Raw genomic sequence first — 12,757 nt, forward strand, 5'->3', positions numbered from 1 at the left:
CCCAGCTCCAGGTTGAGCTGTTGTTCAGCATCTTAGCTGTAGAGGGCAGTGTCGCTGGCCCTCATATGTGGGATCCAAACCGGGGCCCTCTGGCGTCCCAAGCCAGTTCTTAACCATCGCGCCACTCGGCCGGCCCTAGGTAATTAATTTAGAATAGAGAGCTAAGAGGTAATAACCTAGGTGATTCACTGATGCGTGGACTATCAGGTTTCCCCAAATGTAGAAGCCAGGTTCTGAGTTTCAAACTGGTCTCCAGCTGCAGCTGGAATGGCATCAGGTTTAATCAAGAATTGGTGGAATTATGGTCTGGGGTAACTAGAATGAACTCCTGATCCAGTTAGCCAGCAACTGGGCTCCATTCGGAAACAGACATTTAGCTGGCTCCAGTGGAAGAGCATAAGTAGTTATTGTCTCTTACTTTAAACGTAAAGTCTGAAGTGCATTTGCCTCTCAGGAAACAAACAACCCAAGATTTTCCCAGACCCTCCCTTGCTATGGGAAAAGACACCGATATTGGTAGGCTTTGCCTTTATGGATAGAGCTCATCATGATGTCAAATTATTGTATGGGTCTTTACACTTAGGACAATAGGGAAGAATTTATTTCATGCAGTTTGAAGCTTTGGGATTTAGGAATGTGAATGACCTGTGTCAGCAAGTGCAGTGGTAGACAGTGCAAGTTCTGGTGTCAAGAAAAGCAGATTCAGATCTCTCCACCATTTATCAAATATGAGTACATGACTTTGGCCAACTTACTTAACTTCCCTGGACCTTAATTTCTTCCTCTGTACAGTGCTATAACAATGGTCTTTACTGGATAGAGTTTTGTAAGTAACACATGATAAAGAGCATGCAAAGGGCTTGTTACAGGGCCTGGCACATAGTAAGCGTTCAATAAAGGAGAAATCTTCTTATTCCTGGTGTAGTAGATCAGTGATCAATACGTGTCTACTCTTGCTATTAATATATATTAGACAGTAACACCCACGAAACAATTGTGATACTCTGGCCTCACTCTATTAGACACTGAAAATAGTCTAAAGGATGCAGGAGCTGTGCAGCTGAAGTCTCTCTGAGTACATACTCAGGGCGGGGTGGGGAGTGCCAGGGCTTTGGAGAAATTGCTCTAGGATGGAAAGGCATGGAAGTGTATTTTAGGTTGGACTGGGTACCCCCCAACCCCCTTCCACCAAATTGATAAGTTGAAGTCTTAAGTGCCTCAGAATATGACCTTATCTGGAGATAGGGTCCTTGCAAAGGTAATTAAGTTAAAATGAGGATATTCAAGTGGGCCCTAGTCCAATGTGACTGGTCCTCTTCTGCAAAGGGGAGGTTTGAAGGCAGATACATGCAGAGCACACCATGTGAACAGGAAGGCAGAGACTGGGCTGATGCATCTACAAGCCAATGACTGCCAGCAAACCACCAGAGAATCTGGGAGAGGCATGGAACAGATATGTCTTCACAGCCCTCACAAGGAACCAACCTTGCCGACACCTTGAACTCAGACTTCCAGCCTCCAGCACCGTGAGACAATACATTTCCATTTAAGCAACTCAATTTGTGTTTACAGGAGCCCTTGGAAACTTAATAAAGGTGAAATCCAGCAGCAAACAGATTCCCCATCTAAGAAGGTCTGACAAGACCTGGAAAATATGCCGCATGACACAAACCTGACTGAATTTCTCTCCAGAAGTTTACAAGAGTCTCATACCTCCACCCAAAAAGGTCACCTCTGATGTATTTTTAAATTATGTCTATGAAAAAGAAAAGAGGCTTAGCTTTCCAGTAGAGGTGGCCAAGACTCCTCCATCAATAGAGAAGAGACTTGGATTTTAAATACTCCCAACTTTTTGTGTGTGTGGTGGTGAAGGGAGGCTTGGGCATCTGTAAAAACTTATTATAACTGACTAAACAGTCCTTGAAAAAATACTTCGGCAGAGATGTGATTTTTGACCTTCATGAAAGCTGTTCTCTCAACAGGCAAGAAATTCAAACTCCTGCCTGAGCAGGATGTGTCTGGTTCCTCAAGATTCACGGGGTGTGTGCATTTCTTTGGCTGAAAGCTGCAATCGTTAGTAGCTGCTATGTAAAGAATACCATCAATTTAATCTGTCATGGAGCCAGCCATTTTGAACTGGCTGCTTTGATTCTTTTTTTTTTTTTTATGGAATGTCCGGTGCTTCCCTATTACAATGGAAAGCATAATTGGGAACAAATCTTTCATAAAATTAAGCACACACCCACAAAGTAAACTCCGAAGGTCTCGATCATGTTTGAGAAACATTTCTCTAGATTGTTAACAAAGATCTTTCAACTTCATTTCCCATCCCTCAACCTCCACCCAGTTCACTCACAGCACTAAAAATTGGCATTTACAAAGAAATTCCAGAAGCCTGAGCATTTTATTAGCAAAGGGAAACCCCAACCTTCTTGGCCTCATTTCTCATGATGACAGCTCATTTTTCCATGTGGAACCACATGCTAGCTGCTGCAGATATTTAAAGAGGTAAAGAAGTCACTTTCAAACTCTACTCATAAAAGACATAAATAATGATGATTTAGAACTCTGTGCTCATTTTATAAACATAAAAGTCAAGTATATCCATTTTGAAAACGAGAATGAAATATTTATAGTGCTCTTATTAAAAGACTCAGAGCCATGCCTTGGGTACTCAGGTGGGCTCTTAAAGTATTACAATTTTGCATTCAAGGGAAAGTTTTTGAGACAGAGTCTACCCACAGTGCTACATGGCTGGCTCCCTTGTATTACCTTCCCCCCCTCTCCCAACCATCCTACCAAATCCTACACACCTTCTACCTAGAAGAAGCCCCACCTCTGAGAAGCTCTCCTGTATCTTCCCATTTCCAGGGGTTTCACCTCTCTCTGAAAATCTACAGCATTTACCATCCAGGCCCTCAATTTAACAACTGGTTTATATCATTTTGAAGTTCCCTTTAATATCTCTATTCTGTATGATTTGTATTTTGCCTTAGTTATTTCTTGCGTGCGAATTTTCTCCTCCCACCTTAGTTTATGAGTTTCTGAAAGACAAGAACCATACTTCACATTTTTCCTGTATTCTCTTGAGTATATAACCCAGGTTTAAGGATGCCCACAATAAAGACAATGAAGTCATAAAGGGGAACTGAAAAACGTCATCCACTGCAAAGGACCCGTGTTAGCTCCATAACTAACTCTCGTTGGCCTCTGTGGGTAATCTGAGAGCACCCAAATACGTTCAGGGATTAAAGCAGCCAGACAAGGACGTTATCTAACCACAGTTCATAGAATCAGTTTCGTTCCCCTATTACACTCACAGAAAACTGCCCTTGATGTGGTAGCCATCTAAGTGTTCCAGAAAGGACACTCAGATTAAATCTCTTCTACCCGCATGGGGGTCCTGGTAGCAGAGTGACCTCAAGCCCAGCCACGGGGGGTTCCTTTGGGCCACTCTTGTCCTTTTCTGACTCCTGGATTTTGCTCTGATGGCCACAAGCTGATCAGGCTGCAGACCTCCCAGACGCAGGCTGGCTGAAACGTGATCACACCAGTGGGTCACCTGCCTTCTCTTTATGAAAGCACGAACACGATCTGCTGTCCCTCTTCTTCCTACCCCCCTGAAACACAAAGAACCCTTTCTTCCCATGTCTCCTTTCAGCGTCACACAAAGACAAGCAAGAAAATTTGATGGCTGATGGTTTAGGTTCCTTCTTTGAGAAAGACCACTCGCTTCGGGTAAAGAAGATGATAGTCTGGCTCATTCAACTGAATATAAACAGTTTAAAGTGTGTTTTTCTTCTGACAACTGATTACATGTATGTGCACATACATATATAAAAAGTTTCAAATCAAAAGGTACACATTGAAAAGCAAGCCTCCCTCCCTACCCACTCCCGGTTCTCATGTTCCCTCCTCAGAGGCAGCAACTGTTAGCAGATTATTCTGCCCTCCGGACCATACACACTTTCCAATCCCACTTTTTATCATGGGTTTCTGATTAAGAGAAAGGAATAAATATTTACCAAGCATCTCCTGAGAGCCAGGTCCTAAGATGTGTGTTCTACATGAGCACATTGAACCTTCACAACAACTTTGAGAGGCTAGTATTTTCTCCACTTTTCAGGGGAGGAAGCTGTGTTTCAGGAAAGGTAAGAGACTTGCCCAAGGCCACACACCTACGTCCAAAGTCACCTTTCCAAGCTACTTCCTGGATTTTCCTGTTTTATGAAATCAAATCTCTAAATTTCCTCTCAGGAAACCTGAGCTCCAGAATTGGGCTACTTTGGCACAAAAAGTGGTTGTACAACTTAGAACTCTAAGAAGCTAGACAAGTTACTATGCCTCCCTAGGCCTCAGTTTCTTCATCTGTAAAATGAGCTTAACAAGAATACTTAGGAAAAAAGGTTGTGGCAAGGTTAAACGATTTCACATAACATATATAGTAAATACTCCGTCATGGTTAGTTACTAATGGCTGATGAACATGCTGGGATTTGAAATGATTTTCTGTTTTGTTTTTATTCCCTCCATTTAGCTGTACAGTGGTGTGGCTCTGGGAAGCAATTTGAGATTAACTGGGGGAGCCATGTGATATTTTCTGGCCCCGTTATACCAATTTCCCGTGTGCTTCTCCCTCAAGCTTGCTCCTCTAACATTTCTTCTCTTAGCACGAACTGCCAAACTCACAGCCTTTCTGCTGCCAAATCCCAGAAGCTTTTAATAGCATCATTATTGTGACTTTTTTTAATCATGGTAATATTTCAGTTTTTATTTAAAAATTAGATTCCAGCAACGCCCTCCCTATTGCCACCAGTTTTAAATTTTTCAACCAAAAGTTTATGCGCCTACCATTTACCCTGCCCCTGTTCATATATCATGGAACTCCAGACTGATTAAATTTTGCTAAAATAATCTCAACTTGTATAAATGGAAGCTACCCAAATTCTCTTGGAATGGAAAAGACATTTGTTAGCCTAGTCACAAAATTTACAAACCCATATCCTCTCAACTGGGGAACATTTTCCATTTAACTACCTTTTCCTCTGAACAGAAAGCCAAATGAGATCTGTAGGCTACAGTATCATATGGCCAGCAGATGAGGAGGCTGAAGGGGGTTTCTCAGGGGAGTGGCAAGGGCAAAGGGCTAAGGAAGTCATATGACCAAGGCTCTCATTGGCCAAAGACTAGATGGATGACTTTGCCCAAGTCTCTGAGTTTCCGTTAACTGACCTAAAGAATGAGGTGAGACCAACTTTTCCCTAAAAACCCTTTCTAGCTCTAACTTCCTTTAAGCAAGACAAGATTCTGTAGTCATCCCACAAGCATCTTCTCTGGTCTGGGTCTTATCAGGGCAGTAACTTATATGTCATGATGCAGCCTCAGGAGATAAGCTGCAGCCAAAAAGAGGGTGTGTGGGTGGATGGGTGTGTGTGTGTGTGTGTGTGTGTGTGTGTGTGTGTGTGATGTTAGTCATAAAAGACGCTGCCTCAATGTATTGCAAAAATGTGGTTGTGCCAAGCTGTCATATAATTCACGGCAAAACAATAAATTCCAGGTTCACCTTTAATTACCTAATGTTAAATGATAGCCAAACAAGCCCATTATGAGGGTGACCTATCTGGAATCCCATCGAATACCCTTCCATGAATTTCCCCCATTCAACAATTCTGCTGGAAGCATCTGGAATGCAGCTTGTATAAGACTAGAATCTCAACAGGGTTTATGAGGTGACCTTTTGTTAAAATACCATTGTGCATAATCCTGCTGCTATGCGATTTTTCTCCATGTTCTCCTCCAGGAGACTGTTTCATAATGCTGACATCATAGCTGGTTCCTCCAATCCAAAGTCTTTTATGATGAATAACAAATAAGTAAGAACCCCAGGAATTCAGGGGGAGTAAAGGTACAGGCAGCAATAGATATTACTGTTTCACCACAAAAACCTTCACAGAGCATTAAAAAGAGCTCCCTAAAGCTAACGATGAACCATGCTAACACATAATTTCTTATTCAGTCTCATAAGACTAGCTTCCTCTAAAAAACGACATTCTGATTCAGATTGGGGGGAACTTTAGAAATGCTGCGGTTTTTACTAACTCCTTCCTTTAAGATGTTTAATTCGTTCCTTTCTCTACAAGGCACAGACCCCAGGAATTTAAAAATGTCATCTTAAAAGCTGGACACACAAACAGCAAGGAACCTAGCGCGCACACCATTCACAAGAGCCTTCCTGAGCTACAGCCCAGAGCGCTGTTTCTATAGTTGATTAACCAGTGCCTTATCAAGGTAGGAGGGGAGGACCTCAGCTGTAGCTCCCAGAGCACAGCCCGAGGGGCCAGACGGTGAGTCACAGGGTACTTACATCGCTCTTCCTGAACTTCGCTTTCAGGCTCTTCATGTTTAGTCCATTCAGCCTTCCAAAGCTCTAGAGGAGATTTCTCAGCACCTAAACAGAGAAAGAAAGAAATGAAGCATCCATGTTTCCAAATAAACACTACAGACACTCCCTTCTGACTGGATTACAGCTTTGGGCCCTGGGTGGGAGATTGGGGTTAAGTTAGGAAGGTGGTCAGAATTAAGAGCTATGACATGGTAAAGAACATGTATTATTTCCACTCATGATACACTCCCGAGAAACTTCTGACACTTTCAAGTTACCCAGGTCTTTAAATTTTACCTCAACTTCTCAAACATTAAAAGTAGAACAAGTTTGGGCCGGCCGAGTGGCGTGTTGGTTAGGAGTTGGCTTGGGATGCCAGCTCTGAGCAGCAGGGCCCCAGTTCGGATCCCACATGAGGGCCAGTGATGCTGTGCCCTCTACAGCTAAGATGGTGAACAACAGCTCGACCTGGAGCTGGGTTGCCAAGAGTCGCCGGCGACGGTGTAGGCTGCAGTGGGGTTGGCCAGCAGCTGGCATGCGCTTTCGTGAGCTGCCGTGAGCCACCATGAGCAGCCGTCCAATGGCCGGCAAGTGACTGCTTCACCCGGGAAGAGCGCAATGATAATACCAACATGGGCCAGTGAAGTAACGTCCTCCACAACTAGACTGAAGAACAAAAGGACAGCAACTTGTCTGTTCCCCTTCCCCCAATTCCCCAATAAAATCTTAAAAAAAAAATAGGACAAGTTTAAGCAACTGCTTAACTGTCATTGTACAAAATACAGTATCTGTATGCTGAATTGATTCCTCTGCACACCCTTTGTGTGACAATTATACCATCCACCGACTTTTGAAGAGTCGCCATAGTGAAAAACGATAAGGACAACAGCTCATATTCCAGATGACATGCATTCCCCATTTATTTTTCTCAGTGTGGTTTGTGGGGCTTTTTTCCCCTCTAAATGCACAGGGCAGTTAGTGAAAATGCCAGGAACAACAAAACCTCCCTCAGCAAATACCTCATTCCCCAGGAGGCCACTCTAAACAATGAAAGACTCCCCAGGTCCTTGTGAGACCCAGCCATTCCAAGTTTGAGCTGGAAAAGTCTTAAAAAAAACACCTTATTTAGGACAGGTCTATGGTCCCCTGGAAAGTGAATGTAATTTTCTTAAGTATATATGAACTTTTCTCAGGGAAGAAAGTTCCTAGTTTTCATTGAATTCTATCACCCTTCAAAAGTAAAGAATATTGATGGAGTCTAAGCTCCTGGTTTTCCAGAGGTAGAAACGGAGGCTCAGAGAAGTTAAGGAACTTGCTTGCAGCTGCAAAGCTGTTTATATGCTGGGATTTAGGACCAGGCCCCAAAGTCTGATAGTTGAATGCTTTTTCCAGTGCCGTCTAGCTTTAAAACTAAAACCAAAAAGTGGAATCCTGTACTAAAATATGGTATGAACTTGACCTTTTTCATCCTTAAACCTGGGAAATGTACAAAGTGTGGAGACTTTGCATTTGGGTCAAGAAGGCAAGGAATTCTATGTGGAAGTTCCCATCATATGTGATCATAAGCACTCTATAAATGTAACTTCAAGCCTTAATGGACAGAAAGTGAGAGCAGGTGAATTTTAACAATACTGTCCATTTGAGAGCTAAAAAAAAAAGTGCTCAAGTATTTACCACAGCTGACCACTATTTTTCAAAAGCTTTTCAAGGTTGTGTCCTGTTCCTCCACCATCCTTATCATTCTGGACTAAACTGATCTGAGGGGGGTGGGGGGGATGCAAGCAACTAAATGGCTGTATTCATGGCTCCTCATATCCTCCTTGCTGCCTCCAAAAATACAGTGACTCTCCAGCTGCTAATGTATTTACTTCCAATATTGCTGCTGCCAATAAGCAGGGGGCCCTTGGATGAATGGTATGAAAACCCACTCATCATAAATAAAGCACTTGGGTAACATTACTCCGGAGGCCACACCTTTACTGCAGATTCCCAGTGGTCCCTCAATTTTCCCAGCTCCACAGGTGAGAGTGACAAAATGCATGTTGCCTTGGAAACCATACACACGGTACTGAAACCTTGTTAATTGCCAAGTATTTAACCACAGAAAAGCCTGGGCTGGGACATGAACAGCAACATGCAAACTCCAGGACAGTTCTCAAAGTTGGCCCCTAGTTAATCTGAATCAGAAGGACCTGGGGACTATTTGCTAAATGCAAAAGCCCTGACCACATTATATGGAAACTGAATCTCAGGGAGCAGGGCCCAGGAATCTCCTTGGTTGAATCTTTGCATGCTGACGTTTGAGAACCTAGAATTGAGGTAGATGGAACAGGAAATACACCTGTTGGGGTTCATTGGTTTATAAAAGAGCTCTTTTTCATGTCAAAACAAACCACCTTTTGATAAATACAAGCAGAAATAATGATAATCAGATATTCTCAAGCCACCATTGGCTCATGGTCTCCGACCAACTGTAGCTACAAAACGGAAATCATCCTCAGAGTTCAATTCCTTCCACCCTCTGGGCAAAGTGCTAATAACCAAGGAAAGAGGCCAAATCCATGCAGCAGGAAAGGGAGAAAAGAGAAGCCAAGGCTTGGATAATCAACAAACTCTGTAGCCCACCAAGGTGGAACCACCCAAAGCACATCTTCAGTCATGGACCATCTTAGGCAATGGTGGGGAAGATCTCTGTTTGAGGTCATGCTGGGTTTTCATGGGTGGTGTGCTAGTTTTTGTGTGCGTGTTTGCCTTTGGCTTTTTTTTTTTTTTAGCATGCCAGTGAGAAGTATGCAAACTCTTATTTGAAGAGGATTAAGTAAATAAAGCAACTACTTTAAAAAATTCCCAGGGGAAGGATTAGCTGTGAAATGAATGTCTTCCTGGAGTTATGGCTCTGGGTGTGTGATAGCTAGGTGGTCTGTGGGTAGAACTCCAGGATACTAGAGAGATGGGTTCAAGGGTAAAGAAAAATCTACAGAACAGTAACTTCAGGAACAAGAACTGTAGTTGGGGATAATTAAAGTTAGTAATAGATCACTGTGTTCCTGGTATTTGCCCAAGGATCTAACACCTGGAAGCCATGAGTAGTGGGAAGTAACCTGTCCCTGAAATAATGCTGGGCTCCCTCTGCCTCAGCATCACTTTTTCCCCAAGAGGACCCACAAGTAAATCAAGGACATACTTGCCTTCCTTGACTCAGCTGGAATCTCACAAACTTCCAAAGCCCAGACTAGGCTACAGGCTATCTTGAGTAAAGTGACAACCATTAATTTAGCGAGCTACACTAATAGCGGTCCTTAGAAAAGTCACTTAATCAAGAGGCTTCATTCAAAAGAGCTACAGTAGGGCCAGCCAAGTGGCTCAGTTGGTTAAGAGCCCAAGCTCTGAGCAACAGGGTCGCCAGTTCAATTCCCACATGGACCAGTGAGCTGTGCCTGAGCTGAGCTGCCGCAGAGCTGGTGAGAGCACGTGCTCTTAGCAGCAAGATTGCCGGTTAGACATCCGTATGGGATGGTGGGCTGCGCACCCCGCAACTAGACTGAAAGCAGCAACTGAACTTAGAGCTGAGCTTGCGCCCTCCACAACTAAGATTGAAGTACAACAACTTGACTTGGCATTGAAGGGTCCTGGAAAAACACAATGTTCCCCTTCCCCAATTCCCCAACACGGCTCCCCTCCCCAATTCTCCAATAAAAATCTTTAGAAAAATAAAATAAAATGAAAATTTAAAAAAAAAAGTGTATATATATATATATATATATAATAGAGAGAGAGAGAGAGAGAGAGAGAGAGAGAGCTGCAGTACAAGTTGTATTAACTGCATAGCAGTATAATTTGGATAGTACAAAAAGAGTGTGAAATGTTACACATATATGGGAAAAGTTGCTTCAACTAAGTTCTCCCATTTCAAGCAGAATAAAGCACATCCACCCACTGAGCAGGAATATTAGTCAGTGTACTCTCTGCTCATGCCAAAATAAGTCACTGAAGCATGGCTTCCATCATTGGTCACCAGTCATTGTGACGCTGAGTCAATTGGTGAGAACTGAAGAGTGCAGAGAGGCACAGCCTTGTTGCCCTCTCATCTAACTGACAAAGTTTATTTATTAATCCATGTTTTCATTAAAAATAATGTAATTCTCAATCAAAGCTTAACATGAGCTACCTTTATCTGCTATAATTCTAGCCTGAATCAAAAAACCTTGATAATAGCCTATAGAGCTTTATTATGAACTAATAAGTTCGGCTTCTTTGAGTACTAAAAATAACATAATGGATATGGGGTTTCCTTTAGGGGTGATGAAAATGTTCTAAATGTATTGTCATGATGGCTGTACAACCTGTGAGCATACCAAAACCGTTCAATTGTACACTTCAAGTAGATAAATTGAATAGGATGTAAACTATATCTCAACAAAGCTGTTTTACTTAAAAATAGCTTAATAATCTCCGTTGCCTTCTCCAATCCTTAGTTAGGAAAATTCCAGGTTAGAACCCTCTGGATGGAATGAAAAAGAACTTCAGAGGAACAAAGGTTAGATTTTCTCTAGTTAGACATTTCTAGACCACAACCCACCCCCGATTGATGTGGTTAGAAAGACAGTTCCTCTTTTGTATCTTCAAACTACTTTGACTTCCACCCACACCAATCCCCCACATATGACCCAAGGACTATTTCGTAAGGCAGTGCTACCAACTATGTCAGCACATGAGAGTTCCCTTGGAGTCCCAGCCAGGTATTCTGATTCTGTAGTCAGAGGTGAGGCTCAGAAATCTGTATTTTTTTTTAACTCCTTGAGTGATTTGGATGCTCAACTAGATTGGGGAGCCACTGTTCTAGACTCAGTGATACCGTACTTATAATTGACAGTTTCATCAGAAATAATCTAAAGATATTATACAACTAGATATGATAGAGCGATACCTTTCCATATTAACTGTGTTTGAATCTTTCACAATATTAGGGGTGTGGGCAGTGAGAGTGGGAGGGGAGCCCTCTACACTCTAAATTCTGGGGGAGCAACTAGTTGGGTTACCCATGGCCGCTAAGGAACAATATTAACTGGCCAAGGTAATGACAGCTGTACACACATGCACCTTTTCCTGAATCACAAGAATACATTAGTATCTAAGACACCATACCGCGGGTTCAAGGGCAGTAGTTGAAAATAATTCCCTCTGAATCACAGCAGCATTAGAGATGCAGAGTCAACAGCAATGTCCTCTCGCTAACCAGCACTTCCCTCATGGGGACATTTCTATGGAATCCTCAGCGACACCAGGACACTAATGTGCACCCCAGACAGGCTTCAGAAATTTTTCTTCCAAGTTAAAAGGAACATCAGACTTAAAATCCAAAGAACTAAAGAAGGCATTGAGCCAATGTAAGGAGGACAGACGTTGCTTCCAGTCTCTGCCTCTCAGATAGGGCTGTGCCTTATGGCTAATGTCACTGCTGGAATAAAGAATGGGCAACAGGGGCTAGTGTTCTCCCTCGCCCAATTTACTTTATCCACAGCAGATATGTTCTTGGCTTAGTAATAGGAGTTTTAAACACAGGCAGACATTTAGGTTATGGGAACTCTGGGCAGGCACGATGGAGGATATGAGTCGAGGCTATGAGTTGAGACCAAGGGTCGGACTAGAGTATAATACAAGACCATCTATTTAGGTGACAAATACTGCAGGAATTCAAACAACGGCAATCTTTGAGGGTGGGGAAAAATCAGAGACATCTTCATAAAAGGGGTAGGCGTCGAACTAGCCTTAAAGGAAGCACAGGATTTGGGGAGGCTGAGGAGGAAAGGGCATCCTGTCAGTCCACTCCCACAGGATGCCGCATGTCATTCTTAGATTCTTCATGTGAGGGTCAGCAGCCTGTCCAATCTCTGTAAGAGGTCATAGAAGCTTTTTCTCCTGAGGTTGAGTAGAGGTGGTAGGAATCACCGCACAGTTCTCTCCAAAAAAAGATCCCACTCCAATCTGCACACACTCTGACCCTTTTAGACCCTGGATGTGAGAGGGGGGGTCCTACTACCAGCTTTCAGGAAATTTGAAAAGATGCATCTCAGACTGCTTGCTTACTTCAGAACAGCGGATTTTCAGGGTAGGATTTTCATTTGGCTTATACTCGGGTGCTGCTATTCACATACAATTAATGCATGTTTCATGAATGAATGTGTAAGACAAAAATATGGGTTAGGATCCTGGATAGCCTTTAGACTTCGCCTTGGACCTCAGCAAGGCTCTCTTTGGTCCCACGTGCACTGGGGTAGCTGCACTGGGATTCAGGTAAACACAACATGATTAGGTTCCACCATGGACGTATGAGACCACTAAGCATAAGTAAATAAAAATCCGACTTATTTGGCCT

The 12,757-nt window shown here is 42.9% G+C and overlaps 1 protein-coding gene across 5 annotated transcripts in view; it reads right to left on the minus strand.

The window, feature by feature from the left end:
• RAI14 (retinoic acid induced 14) overlaps window positions 1–12,757 on the minus strand; it is a 135,529-nt gene that overhangs the window by 105,889 nt on the left and 16,883 nt on the right. For all 5 annotated transcript variants that reach the window (XM_019647863.1, XM_019647866.1, XM_019647862.1 and 2 more), the window contains exon 2: window positions 6,364–6,447. In XM_019647863.1, the coding sequence (XP_019503408.1) occupies window positions 6,364–6,399 (36 nt within the window). In that variant the 5' untranslated portion in view covers window positions 6,400–6,447. The remainder of the gene's footprint in view (window positions 1–6,363; window positions 6,448–12,757) is intronic.

The sequence above is a fragment of the Hipposideros armiger genome, unplaced genomic scaffold (assembly GCF_001890085.2).
Source record: "Hipposideros armiger isolate ML-2016 unplaced genomic scaffold, ASM189008v1 scaffold_117, whole genome shotgun sequence".
In the NCBI taxonomy this organism is placed as follows: Eukaryota; Metazoa; Chordata; class Mammalia; order Chiroptera; family Hipposideridae; genus Hipposideros; species Hipposideros armiger.